The 12,842-nt window shown below is 37.2% G+C and overlaps 1 protein-coding gene across 3 annotated transcripts in view; it reads right to left on the minus strand.

Moving 5' to 3' along the window:
• The window catches only part of EHBP1 (EH domain binding protein 1), a 529,253-nt gene that overhangs the window by 47,099 nt on the left and 469,312 nt on the right, over nucleotides 1–12,842 (minus strand). For all 3 annotated transcript variants that reach the window (XM_006862974.1, XM_006862972.1, XM_006862973.1), the window contains one exon: nucleotides 10,373–10,496. In XM_006862974.1, the coding sequence (XP_006863036.1) occupies nucleotides 10,373–10,496 (124 nt within the window). The remainder of the gene's footprint in view (nucleotides 1–10,372; nucleotides 10,497–12,842) is intronic.

The raw sequence follows: 12,842 nt of genomic DNA on the forward strand, positions 1-12,842 counted from the left end.
TTTGAAGGGAAATTTGTTTTTATCTCTTTGATGATTCCAAATGAGTATGTTTCGCAATCCTGATGTTCATGTATATCAGTGTGATGACCAGTGTGGTAAAGAAATATTAAGAGTAACATGATACCTAATGGCTCAAATTGGTAAGCAACTTTTTTTTTTTTCTTAAATGTTTTATTGTGAATTATGTGATAGTTCACATGGGAGAACATTAGTTTTACATTCATTCTATCGTACATCATCTCATTGCCATGGTTACAATCCCCTCCATGCAATCCTTCCCCTGTACCCCCCCAGGTCTTCAGCACACAGTCACTCTCCCTCTCTGAATCTAAAGTCTCTAGCTGCTCCATCGCTCCACACCATCATCTCTGGCTCCATTTCAGGCATCACTGTTTCTCCGGGTAGGGTCCCGCTCTCTGCTCTTCTCCCTTGATGGTCCTAGGGACCTCTGCTCTTAAGACTGAAAAGTTAATCACTCCCCTCCTTGCTATAAAACATCTACCTTTACATTTCCAACCCTCACAATCAGTCCTGATAACAATTATTCACTATTGTATCGCAAGAGACCCGTCAGCATTTCATTTCATCAGCCCCACCTAGTCAGATTGAATACTACTCACTGGAGATTCTACCTTCCTCCAGGCCCTCTGGATCTAGGTTCCCTCTTGAAAGCTTGTAAGCCAGTCACTTCTTGCCTTTGTAGCTCCCCGTCCCCCATTTTGGGTAGCCAATGTCCAAGCTGCCCATCCCTGTCTACTCTGTGTGTGGAGGGGGTGGGAATGATTCTTGCTGTAAGGACTTGTTCCCTCTTTTGAGCAACTACTTCCATAGGTGTAGGTCAAGTTCATCAAATTGTATGAGAATACTTTTTTTATTTTTCCTCTTCTTTTTACTTCTGGTTGAGCTCTGATCATCCAGTCACTGAAGCCAGGATAAGTGGATATTATCTGCAAGTGTGGGTGTTCTTATGCATATGCCCTCTCTTATTAGCTGGACGCTTCACTCTCCAGCAACTTTTTAAATAAGTTAAATGAATCTGTTTCTTCTGAGTTACTAACTATAAATATGAAATGGTGATAATGGTGCTTAGAGAATTATTGATAAAACCCCAGGAAATCAGAAGTTCAACTCCTAGAAAATTAGAGCTGAAACAGACATCATGACTGTGGTGGCTGGGAGTCTGGTTCTAGACCTTTACAAAGTGACTTTGACACCTAGCTTCACCACTTCCAAACTATACGGACTGGGCAAGTTACTTACTTCTCTGAGCCTCAGTTTCCTCATCTGTAAATGTGATTATTAATAGTCCTGGTAATTAACAGAAATCATTTTATAAAGTTGTAAGGAACAATGAAATAATGCATATTACATATTTATTATAGAAAAATAAAAATAAAAGCCACCCTGTTGCTGTCTAGCTGATTCTGACTCATGGGGACCCCATCCATTACAAAACAGAACTGATCCATAAAGTTTTCTTGACTGTAATCTTTACAGAAGCAGGTCTACAGGGCTTTCTTTTAAGACACTGCTGGGTTGGTTACAGCAACCAACCTTTAGGCTAGTTGTTATTGTTGTTATTGTGGATGCCACTGAGTCAGTACTAACTCATAGTGACCTTATGAGGATGAAACATTGCCCAGTCCTGCACCACCTTATAGTCATTGCTATGCTTGAGTCCATTGCTGCTGCCACTGTGCCAATCCATCTTGTTGTGGTCTTCCTCTTTTTCTCTGGCCCTCCACTTTACTTAGCATGATGTCCTTTTCCAGGGACTAGTTTCTCCTGATAATATGTATGAGAAACAAAGTCTGGCCATCCTGGCTTTAAGGAGCATTCTGACTGTACTTCTTCCAAAACAGATTTGTTTTTTCTTTTGATAGTCTGTGGTACTTCCAATATTCTTCTACAACACCGTAATTCAAATGCATCAATTCTTCTATGTTCTTCCTTGTTCACGGTCCAACTTTCACAAGCATATAAGGCTACTGAAAGTACCAAGGCTTGCGTCAGGAGCACCTTAATCCTCAAACTGTCATTTTTGCTCTTGGACACTTTAAAGTAGTCTCATGCAGATTTGCCTAATGCAATATGTCATTTGATGTCTTGACTGCTACTTCCATGAGTACTGATGGTTTATCCAAGCAAAATGAAGTCTTTGACATCTTCAGTCTTTTCTCCACTTCTATGGATGGATGTTGTTTATTGGTCCATGGTGAGGATTTTTGTTTTCTTCACAGTGAGGTGCAACCCATACTGAAGGCTGTGGTCTTTGACTTTCATCAGTAAGTATTTTAAGTGCTCTATACTTTCAGCAACTAAGGTTGTATCATTTGTATATTATAGGTTGTTAATGAGTTTCCCTCCAACCGTGAGGCCATGTTCTTCTTCATATAATCCAGCTTCTCACATTATTTGTTCAGCACACAGAATGAGTAAGTATGGTGAAGGAAATATAATCCTGGCATACACCTTTTCTAATTTCAAAGCATTCAAGGTTCCCTTGTTCTATTGAAATGACTGCCTCTTGGTCTATGTACAGGTTCCTCATGAACACAATTAAATGTTTTGCAATACTCATTCTCTGCAATGTTGTCCATAGTTTATCATGATTCACACAATCAAAAGTCTTTGGGTAGTCAATAAAACACAGATAAATATCTTTCCAGTATTCTAGCTTTCAGCCAAGATCCATCTGATGTCAACAATGATATACCTCATTCCATGTCCTTTTCTGAATTCAACTTGAACCTCTGGCAGTTCCCTGTCAATGTACTATTGCCTCCATCTTTTAATTACTTTTATTTTAGGTTAGTAGTTGAGTGCAAACCATTGGTGCCACTCAGGGACCTTATCATAGATCTAGACAGATAATACAATAAATACTGGAAACCTTATTTTTATTTTTCTGTGATCCCAATTTCCAGATTCTAAGAAATTTTAATACTATGCTTGATTTCTCAAAGGATGAGCTAAAGAAACATTCTGAGGAATGTGTAGAAAAGTTATTTCTTTTCAATCTTATTTTTCTCCAATGTATTTAATATTTTAAATGACCAGTCAGGATTTTGGTGTGGATAGTCTAAAAGCGATAGAATTAGTATTTTGCCCCAGGGGCTTAAAGATTATAATATGACAGTATGATCATTTTATTTAGTGCTTAAAGGTTATGAAGTTGCAAGACGTAAATCTATGGTAAATTTCCTACCTGAATGTCCAATTATTACGCTTAAAATGCAAATAAAATATTATGACATTTTTTGTTGTCAAATCATTAATTTAAAACACTAATTCTACTGTAAGAAAGTTTCATAATCATCAAATAGGTTGGAAATGAAAAAGAAATACCATTCATTATAATAATACTATGTGACTACAGTAAAACAGCTCATCAGCATTTCAGTGATAAACTCCATTTTTTTAAGGGTTACAATATTGCTGATATAAATCTATCCAAAGCTAAACTTATATATAAGTGCCAGCTTGGAACGCATACACACACACACATACACACACACATTTCCAACTAATGAGTTTTACTGTTCCCATAGAAGCAATCATTGCATAGACTTTGTTGTTGTTGTTGTTAAGTGCCATCAAGTTGGTTACGACTCATAGTGACCCTGTATAGGGTTTGTGAGGAATGGCTGGTGAGCTTGAACTGCCAACTCTGTGGTTCAAACTGACCTTGAAGTCTAGTGCATTAACCTGCGGCACCACACCAGGACTCCTGCTATTTACTATTGTTGTTAAGTGCCATTGAGTCAGTTCCAATTTATACTGACCCTGTATAGGGTGTCTGAGGAGCAGCTGGTGAACTTGAACTGCTGACTTTGCGGTTCAAGACAACCTTTCAGTCCAGTGCACTAACACACAGTGACACACCAGGACTTCCATTAATTTATGTGAATATTTATGGTATGTCAATAACAAGTAATGAGGAATGATTATATAATGTAGACTCAAATAACTTACAAAAATGTTAACCTGACATATTTAAAATATTATAATTATAAACTGGCTTCATAATCTAATTCAAACCCCTTGCTGTGCCCATTCTAATTCATACTGACCCTATTGGTGCTGTTAAGTGCTGTCCAGTCAGTTATGACCCATATAGACCCAGTATAGGGATTCCAAGGCGTGGCTGTAAGCTTGAACTACTGACCCTGTGGTTTAAACCAATCTTGCAGCCCAGCACATTAACCCACTGCACCACTTGTGGGTTGCTATCCAGTGCTTATCCTATGCCGCCATATCAGCAGTCCAAGGAACGGCTGGTGAGTTTGACCTGCAGACCTTATGGTTCAAACAGATCTTATGACCAGTGCTGCATCCCACAGTGCCACACCAAGACTCCATTAACAACAATTGTTGTTGTTATTGTTGTTAGGTGCCATCAAGTCAGTGCCAACTCATAGTGACCCTATGCACAACAGAACGAAACACTGCCAGATCCTGGGCCAACCTCACTATTCTTGCCACGCTTGAACCCATTGATGCTGCCACTTTGCCAATCCATCTTACAATGGGGAAAAAAGCCATTGAGAGCTGATGGGACAAACAAAACAAAACTATAGTATTTGCATAAGAACTTTATAGATCCCAAGGCAGATGGCAGGAAATCATATGCCTTGTTGTTAAGTGCTGTTGAGTCAATTCGGACTCATAGTGACGCTTTACAGGTTTTTTGAGGAGCAGCTGGTGGGTATGAACCACCGATCTTGTGGTTCACAGTGCAGTGCTGATCCTACAGCACCACATCAAGAGTCCTTGTAAGCATAGCTAAAACACACACATACACAGTATTGTCATTTAATACTCATACCATCACTGATTTGTTGTTAAGTGCTATAGAGTCGGTTCCGACTCGTGATTCATAGTGAACCTGTATAAGGTTTCCAAGAAGCAACTGGTGAGTTAGAACCACTGACCTTGTGGGTTCACAGTACGGTACTTATCCTATAGTATCACACCAGGAGTCCGTTACTTATTTTGTTGTTGTTAAGTGCTGTCAAGTTGGTTCTGACTAATAGCAACCCTGTATAGAGTTTCCAAGGAGCATCTGGTGAGTTTGAACTGCCGACCTGTGGTTCAAATTGACCTTGTGGTCGAGTGCTTTATCTTACAGTGCCACATCAGGACTTCCATTACTTATTTAGGATCAGACATGCAAATCCCCACTGCAGCTCTGTTTCTGATACTCTTCCCCTTCCAACTGATGTTGGGCTTCTTTGAGCCCTTTCCCAGCCACTGCCATTCTCATGCCTGGCATCTCCCTATCTTGTTGCAAGACCTATTGAGGCTCTCTTATATTCCTTTCTTTCTTTCTTGGTAAAGTCTTCCAACATCTTAGATGTGGGAGCTTCGGTCTCAGAGGGTTTGGAGCTTAAAACCCAGAGTTACTCAAGCTTGGGAGATCTCAGACTCAGAACTAGAACAATTATTTTTTAATATATCTTAGTTATTGCTGTTGTTATTAAGTGCCATTGTGTCAGTTACAACTCATAGTGACTCTGTATAGGGTTTCCAAGGAGTGCCACACCAGGACTCCGATCTTAGTTATATTCTGAATTAAATACAGTTTTGCGGGTTTGCCTGGCCGTGGACACGTATAACCATGTTGCTTTTATAAAATGCATTCTGAATTTCACAAAATCAACTTCTAAACAAACTTCATAACTCATTTAAAAATACAGTTCATAACTCACTAAAATAACAGTTAAACACGGAATTACTATGTTGTTGTTGCTGTTGAGTAGTTTCTGACTTTTAGCAACCCTGTGGAGGGTTTCCAAGGAAAGGCTGGTGGGTTTTAACTGCCAACCTTGCTTTTAGCAGTCTAGTGCTTATCCTACAGCACCACATCAGGACTCCAGAATTACTATATGACCCAGCAATTACTAGAGGACCCAGTAATTCCATTCCTAGTATTTGTCCCAAAGAAATGAAAACAGAGCCTCAAAGAGGTATTTGTCACTAATGTGCACTGCAGCATTACTCATACTAGCCAAAAGATGGAAACCCCAGATGTCCATCAACGGATACTAGGGTATACAAAGTGCTATCTATGCATACCATGGATATTAGTCAGCCATATAAAAATGACCATATTAATACAAGCTGTACTATGGATGAACCTTGAAAACATTCTGCTAAATGAAATAAGACCATGTATTGTATGTTAAGTGAAATAAGGCCATCTAGTGTATGATTCCAATTACATAAAATGTCCAAAATAGGCAAATCCATAGACACAGAAATCAGATTACTGACTGCCATAGGGGAAAATGGTGATTGATAGCTTTATGGGTGAGGGTTTTCTTTTGGGATGATGAAAATATTTTAGAACTAGATAGAGGCGGTAGTTACACATCCATATGAATATACTGTATGTCATCAAATAGTATACTTTAAAATGGCTAATTTTATGTGAATTTCACTTCAGTGGAAAAAGGTGAGTACAGTATCCACACAATATTGAGTATCTACAAGTATATAAAAACAGTAGTAACAGATAAAATACATTTGTTCTGTAGTCAGGGAAAAATTCGATTATCTTTTAATTCCATTTTTCCATGAATTTTTTAAAGTTCCCTTTATGATGGGGAAAGAGAAAGTGCCTGAAAACTTTAAAACCTGGGTTCAAGCCCCAGCTCAGCCATTACTAATTGTTGCTGTTGTTAAGTGCTGTTGAGTTGGTTCTGACCCATAACGACCCTGTACAGTGTTTCCGAGGAGCAGCTGGTGGGTTTGAACTGCCAACCTTGTGGTTCAAACTGGCCTTGCAACCCAGCGCATTGTACTGTTATTGTTGTTGTTAAGTGCCATGAAGTCGGTTCCAACCCATAGCGACTCTGTATAGGCTTTCCAAGGAGCAGCTGGTGAACTTGAACTGTGGACCTTGTGGTTCAAACTGACTTTGCAGTCCAGTGGCATTAACCCACAGGGCCACACTAGAACTCCATCCAGCGCATTGATGGTGGTGGTGGTTATGTGCCGTGGAGTTGGTTCTGACTAATAGCGACCCTGTACAGGGTTTCCGAGGCTGTAAATCTTTATGGGAGCAGAAAGCCTCATCTTTCTCCCACGGAACAGCTGGAAGTTTCAAACTGCTGACCTTAAGGTTCGCAGCCTGATTCAGAACCACTATGCTACCAGAGCTCCTTATTAGGCCATCTTAAATAAATCACTGGAGTCCTGGTGTGGTGCTGTGGGTTAATGCACCAGACTGCAAAGCCATTTGAACTGCAAGGTCGGTGGTTCAAGCTCACCAGCTGCTCCTTGGAAACCTTATACAGGGTCGCTATGGGTTGGAATGGATTCAATGGCACTTAACAACAAAAACAAATAAGTCATTTCCTTTAGCTGAGCCTGTTTCTTCATAGGCAGAATATGCATACTATCTGCTTTGATTAATTCTAAGGTTGTTAATGAGATTTAGAGTAGTACACAGAAAATTCTAATATATCCCAGAAGAGGCAACAGCTATCACGATAAATAAAAGGCTGGAATGTACTGGAAAACAAAAAGGAAAAGGATGAATGAATGTATGCTTTTCCTTTTTACCAACTTTTTCCTTCAAAGGCGAACAAGGTTTTACGTAAATCTCAGGATACTGAGTTTGTGCTGGAGGTGGTATGATATAGTCCAGAGTGATTCTTGGGGCTTACAAGTTGGGGGACCAGGTTAGTTTTGGTCTGAATCTGCAGTGGGGCAGACCTAGCCTAGAACAGATTCTGTCATACATGTTGTCATTAAGTGCCATGGAATCAGTTCCTGGTATAAGGTTTCCTAGGAGCATCTAGTGGGTTTGAACTGTCAACCTTGTAATTATCAGTCCAGTGCTTATCTTACAGTGCCCCATTAAATCTCCAATGTAATAGGGAATAAGAAACCTCAATGGGATTTTAGAATAGATCTATAGCTATGGCTGTCTTTCAGATTATAAAAGATCCATAGAATTAAAATGGGGTCACTTAAAAGCTTAACTGGTAATAGGTAAATAGGAAGGAGAATTTGAGTCTATTTTGGCTAGAACTAATAAATTAAATTCCAAGTGGGAAAGAAGGAAAGGAAACAAAACCAAAAAATCTCGCTTTTATGCTTGTGGCACAGGCGTCTACTTCTATCTGAAACAATTAGGGAATGCTCTGCTTAAAATAAATTTTGGAAAAAAATAATTTTTTTAAATCATTAAAGGTATTACATACCTCTTTTTGGCATTTTCAGCAACATACTAGGATGCTAAGTAACCTTACTTTGATGGTTCATGATCTTCATGACGAATATGTATGTAAGAATTAAGGGATAGACTACTAGCCAAAAGGTTGACTGTTGAAACTCACCCTGAAGTGCCTTGAAAGGTAGGCCTGATGAGCTGCTCCTGAAAGGTCCCAGCCTGTAGAACACTATGGAGCAGATCTACTGTGCATACTGGGGTCATTATGAGTCGGAAATGTTTGATAGCAACAAACAACAATAATAAACAACAGTATTTCTTTCGCTCTGGTTCATTTAGAGGAAGATGATTGCAAATTCATGTTCCTTTTAAAAATTACTCCAGATAAGTCATTCTGAGCTCTTGCTTCTGTTTTTTTGTTTTTGGTATTCTCACCCTTAACGACAGGAATTATACTATACCTAGTGTTTGCGTTGGCAACACATATACTAAAATTGGTATGATACAGAGAAGATTATCATGACCCCTGACTCAGGATGATATGCAAATTTGTGAAGTATTCCATACTTTTGGGTATGACTTGTTGAATGTAAAACTGATGATCTTGTCTGTAAACTTTTACTCAATTCACAATACAAAGTTAAAAAAATCCATTATACTACCTAGCATTTACACTGTTTATATAGCTATTATTTTCTAAATCCTTTAGAAATCAAAGGAAATGTGAAAAAAAAATGTTGCTTTATGGACACCTGTTGAATCGATATGAATGCATATGCACATGACTGAACACACATGTAACTTGTAAGGGGAATGAAAAACCTTGCTTTAGGTTATCGGGTGCAGTGAGACAGCTTCCATATAATGGGGGTCAGGTGACCTGAATTCCAGTCTTAGGCCTGCACTAACCGATCTGTGTGATTTTGAGCATTTCCTATGCCCCTGTCTCCTCATCTATATAATTAGACAGTTAGGTAATAGTTTAAAACAAAACAAAAGGGCTTTTGTTTTGTTTTTAAAAATTTAAGCAGTTTATTCTATATTCAAATGAACTCTTCTAAGAGGCCCAGTATTTAAAATAAATGCAGAGCTACTGTGCTCAAAATGAAGGTGCATAAGGTACATACATGTCTTGGCTCCCCTTGAGGTACCTTTGAAAAAGTTTAAAGGTACCTCAGGGCACAGATTGAAGCCCACAGAAACAGATAGAGTGTAAGGTCCCTTCCTCTTCTAATATGCACCAGTATATGAAATTTCAAATGTTCTATATAGATGCTTATTTTTAGAGGGATTCTTTTATTGTAAATATATTTGAGGCAAATAGAGAAGTAGTTCAGGAAATCTTTCCAAGCCTAAACCACACTGTTCTACTTCCATACTATTTTAAATTAAAGTAATTAATTAAAGAAGTGGATATTCTACCATTTGATTTTTTGACATTTTATTCTTATTATCACTTCCTTTTAATTTGGTATTAGTCATCTGAAGTGCATTTTCAATTTTATCCTTTTGCAGGAGCAGCATTTTATTTCCAGTAGAGTATTCTGTGTTTAGATGCATTCAACTATCATTTGTAATCGGCATTAAATGCCAATCTACTCTCTGGTTAGGAGCTAATTTGCTGTTTTAACCCATTTTACAAATCTTGCTATAGCCTTTCAAATGTAACCGTGACACAAAGTATTATAGACTTTTAAAAACCTGGTCTCTTGAAAAAAATAAACAAACAAACAAATTGTGGAGCATCGGTAACCAGATAGTATTCTCAAATTTCAGTGATCTAGTTCATGGAGCCATCCCCAATGCATAGTGCTCTGTTTCATGCCGTACATGGCTTTAGCTGGCCAAATCTTTTTTTTTTCCCAATGAATCAGTAGAACAGTGAAGATCTTACTTTTTTTTTTTAAGCAGTGGCATATCAATGAGGCACAGATGTGTATTCCAACTCTGCATGGATGAGCACACTGTTCAATAGTGCTGGCTCACACGGTATCAGGGCGAGTTATCACTTCCCATGAAGGCACTCTTATCACCAGGGCCCAGAGAGGTGGCTGCAAATCGCAACCTTTTTATTTTCAAGGCAGTTTTGCTGAACATTCAGGCTTCAAAGATTCACACTTCCAAAACTCTATAAGAGTTTGTGAACGCTCAATTTGCCAAAACAGTTTACAGTGTAATTGGGCACCGTACCTGTGTCCATGAGATAGCGAAGGCGCTTCTCCACCAGCGCGGCACGGGTGTCAATTTGCTTTTGCTCATTCTCTAGTGCTGCCAATTCTCCTACAACATACTGACTGGTGTCTTTGAACCCTTTCTGTTAACGAGAACAAACAGGAAAGGAAAAAAAAAAAAAAATCACTTGTAAGTTGCATTTTTCCTTTCTACAAACACTTAGTAAAGCACTTACCTAGAGAACCAAATATCACCCCTAGTACCAAAAAGCAACTCCATATGACTCAACAATTTTTCATATATATTACATATAGGAAAACTTTTGTAAATGCAGAAAATTTTTAGCCTTTTAGTATTCTATTTATAATTGATTAACCAGATGGACCAGATTTTTAAAAAGTCAGCACTAATTTTACAAAAAAATTACCCTTAGAGTTAAGTTGAAGATATTTAAATATTAATAAAGAGAGAAGAGAATTTTCTCCTTTGTGATTTTCAAAACAAACACCAATGGCACCGTTAATATAAAAGTGTAATATACAAAAATGGACTTGTACTAATAAAATAATTCTCAATGTTATCTATCCTGAAAAAATAAGATTACAATATGAATTTGTTTTTCCAAAGGTACAAAATTTTACAAGTACATTTTTTTGTTTTGTTTTCTTAGTGACTAAAAAGAAAAAAAAATATTATAAAAGGGAAGTTTTCAATATCTCCAGTTGTCCCTCCAGCTGGTTTATGTGTGCTAATGTGTTGTTATATCGATGTATGACTAATTATTGTAGCTGTGAATTCTAACCTGACAGGTGATTTCAAACCTTACCACAGAGGGTCTAATGTAATTAGTATATTGATTTAAACTTCTGTGTAACCAAATCTGAATTTAAATTTGAAAATTTACTTTTTATAAGCAGTTATAAAAAAATTAAAGTTAAAAAAAAAATTAAAAATCAATTCTTAGAACTTTTCCTTGAAGTAGTAGCTCTCTTATAAAGTGTTAGTATATAGCCTTCATTGTTATAGTTGCATTAACAAATTTTAGGAAGGATTATTGTTTATGGTACGGCTACAAAAATGGATGAATTACAGCTCTCTTTGGAACACCTGTTTACCTGATGCCATTTCTGGAGCTAAGAGCCCTAAATGGTGGGAAATACTGTAAAACCACTGAGGTGATTACTCTCATCATCATCATTACCATCAACACTTATAACATCATTTGTCCAGATAAATAAATATAAACTATGCTTCTCTGTCAAATTCTTTACCTACATAGGAGAATATTAATCTCTGAGAAGTCATGAGAAATTATACTTTAGCATTCCTTAAAAAATAAACATATTTAGGAAGCTTGTTGGTTATGAATATAGTTTGGAATTCTCATGATCAAAAACAGATGTCTAACAGAATGTATAATTTAAACACCTTTGGAACGAGTAAACAGTAAACTCAACGTCTACCGATTTATTATTAAATTATTGACAAATTTAAAGTTGAAGTATGTTAAAAAATATTAACACTGATACTTTCTCAGATGATTGGATAAAATAAGTCACTGTATTTATTAAATATTCATACCAAATGGACATTCTTCCTTCTAATTATATAACATAATTAGAAAAATGCTAACTTTAATCTTTAAAATCTGGTATATTCTGGTGAATGCTTTTTGGACCTATCAACCAAATACAGAATTTTCAAAAGTGGCTTTTTCTTTTTCATTCACATCCAGAAGGGCAAAACAAGACATGACAGCTTACAAAGATAATATGAGAAAGATACAAAAAGCAGCAGCAATAAAGAACACAAGAACTTCATTGCTTTCACTGATTAGTTTAGTTAAAAATAGCAACAAATCTTATAATTAGATTTATTTAGCTTGAATATATATATATATATAAAATCATACTCAAGTACTCTGGAACTTATAAGTTGTACCAATTTATTAGGATATACCATAGTGAGGTTGTTCTCAGTACTAAGAACTTTCGAGGTCTTCCAAAGTGAGCAAGTTAAAAAGGCAAAGCTTTTGGAGCTGGTAACGCTAAAGACTTTTAAAAGGGTTTAAAAATCCAGTGAAGGCTATTTCAACAGTGTAAAAAAAAATGAAAATATTTAGACAAACTAGATAGTAATACTAATAACAAAAAGTAGCACCATTAAAGAGAGCTATGCTTCCAGACAAAAATTCAAGTTAAAACTTGTTCTTCCTGCTTCTGTCCCGCAGCTGTCCATCAAAAGAAGCTTTCTCCCTGCGGTCTATCAAATATTTCCCTCACAAATCAATTTTACACATGATCAGCCCATACCCCTACTGAGCTGAACCTCCCCGTTAATTAAGTGAAGAAATTACCATATATATTATATTAATGCAAACATCATTCAGCTAGTAATTCACAGCTGATCTGGATAATGGAAAGGTTGAACACCCATTAACCCAAGCCAACAAAATGGGTTGGCTGAGAAATTCTAGCAGGTCTCATGT

This window comes from Chrysochloris asiatica, unplaced genomic scaffold (genome assembly GCF_000296735.1).
Source record: "Chrysochloris asiatica unplaced genomic scaffold, ChrAsi1.0 scaffold00052, whole genome shotgun sequence".
In the NCBI taxonomy this organism is placed as follows: domain Eukaryota; kingdom Metazoa; phylum Chordata; class Mammalia; order Afrosoricida; family Chrysochloridae; genus Chrysochloris; species Chrysochloris asiatica.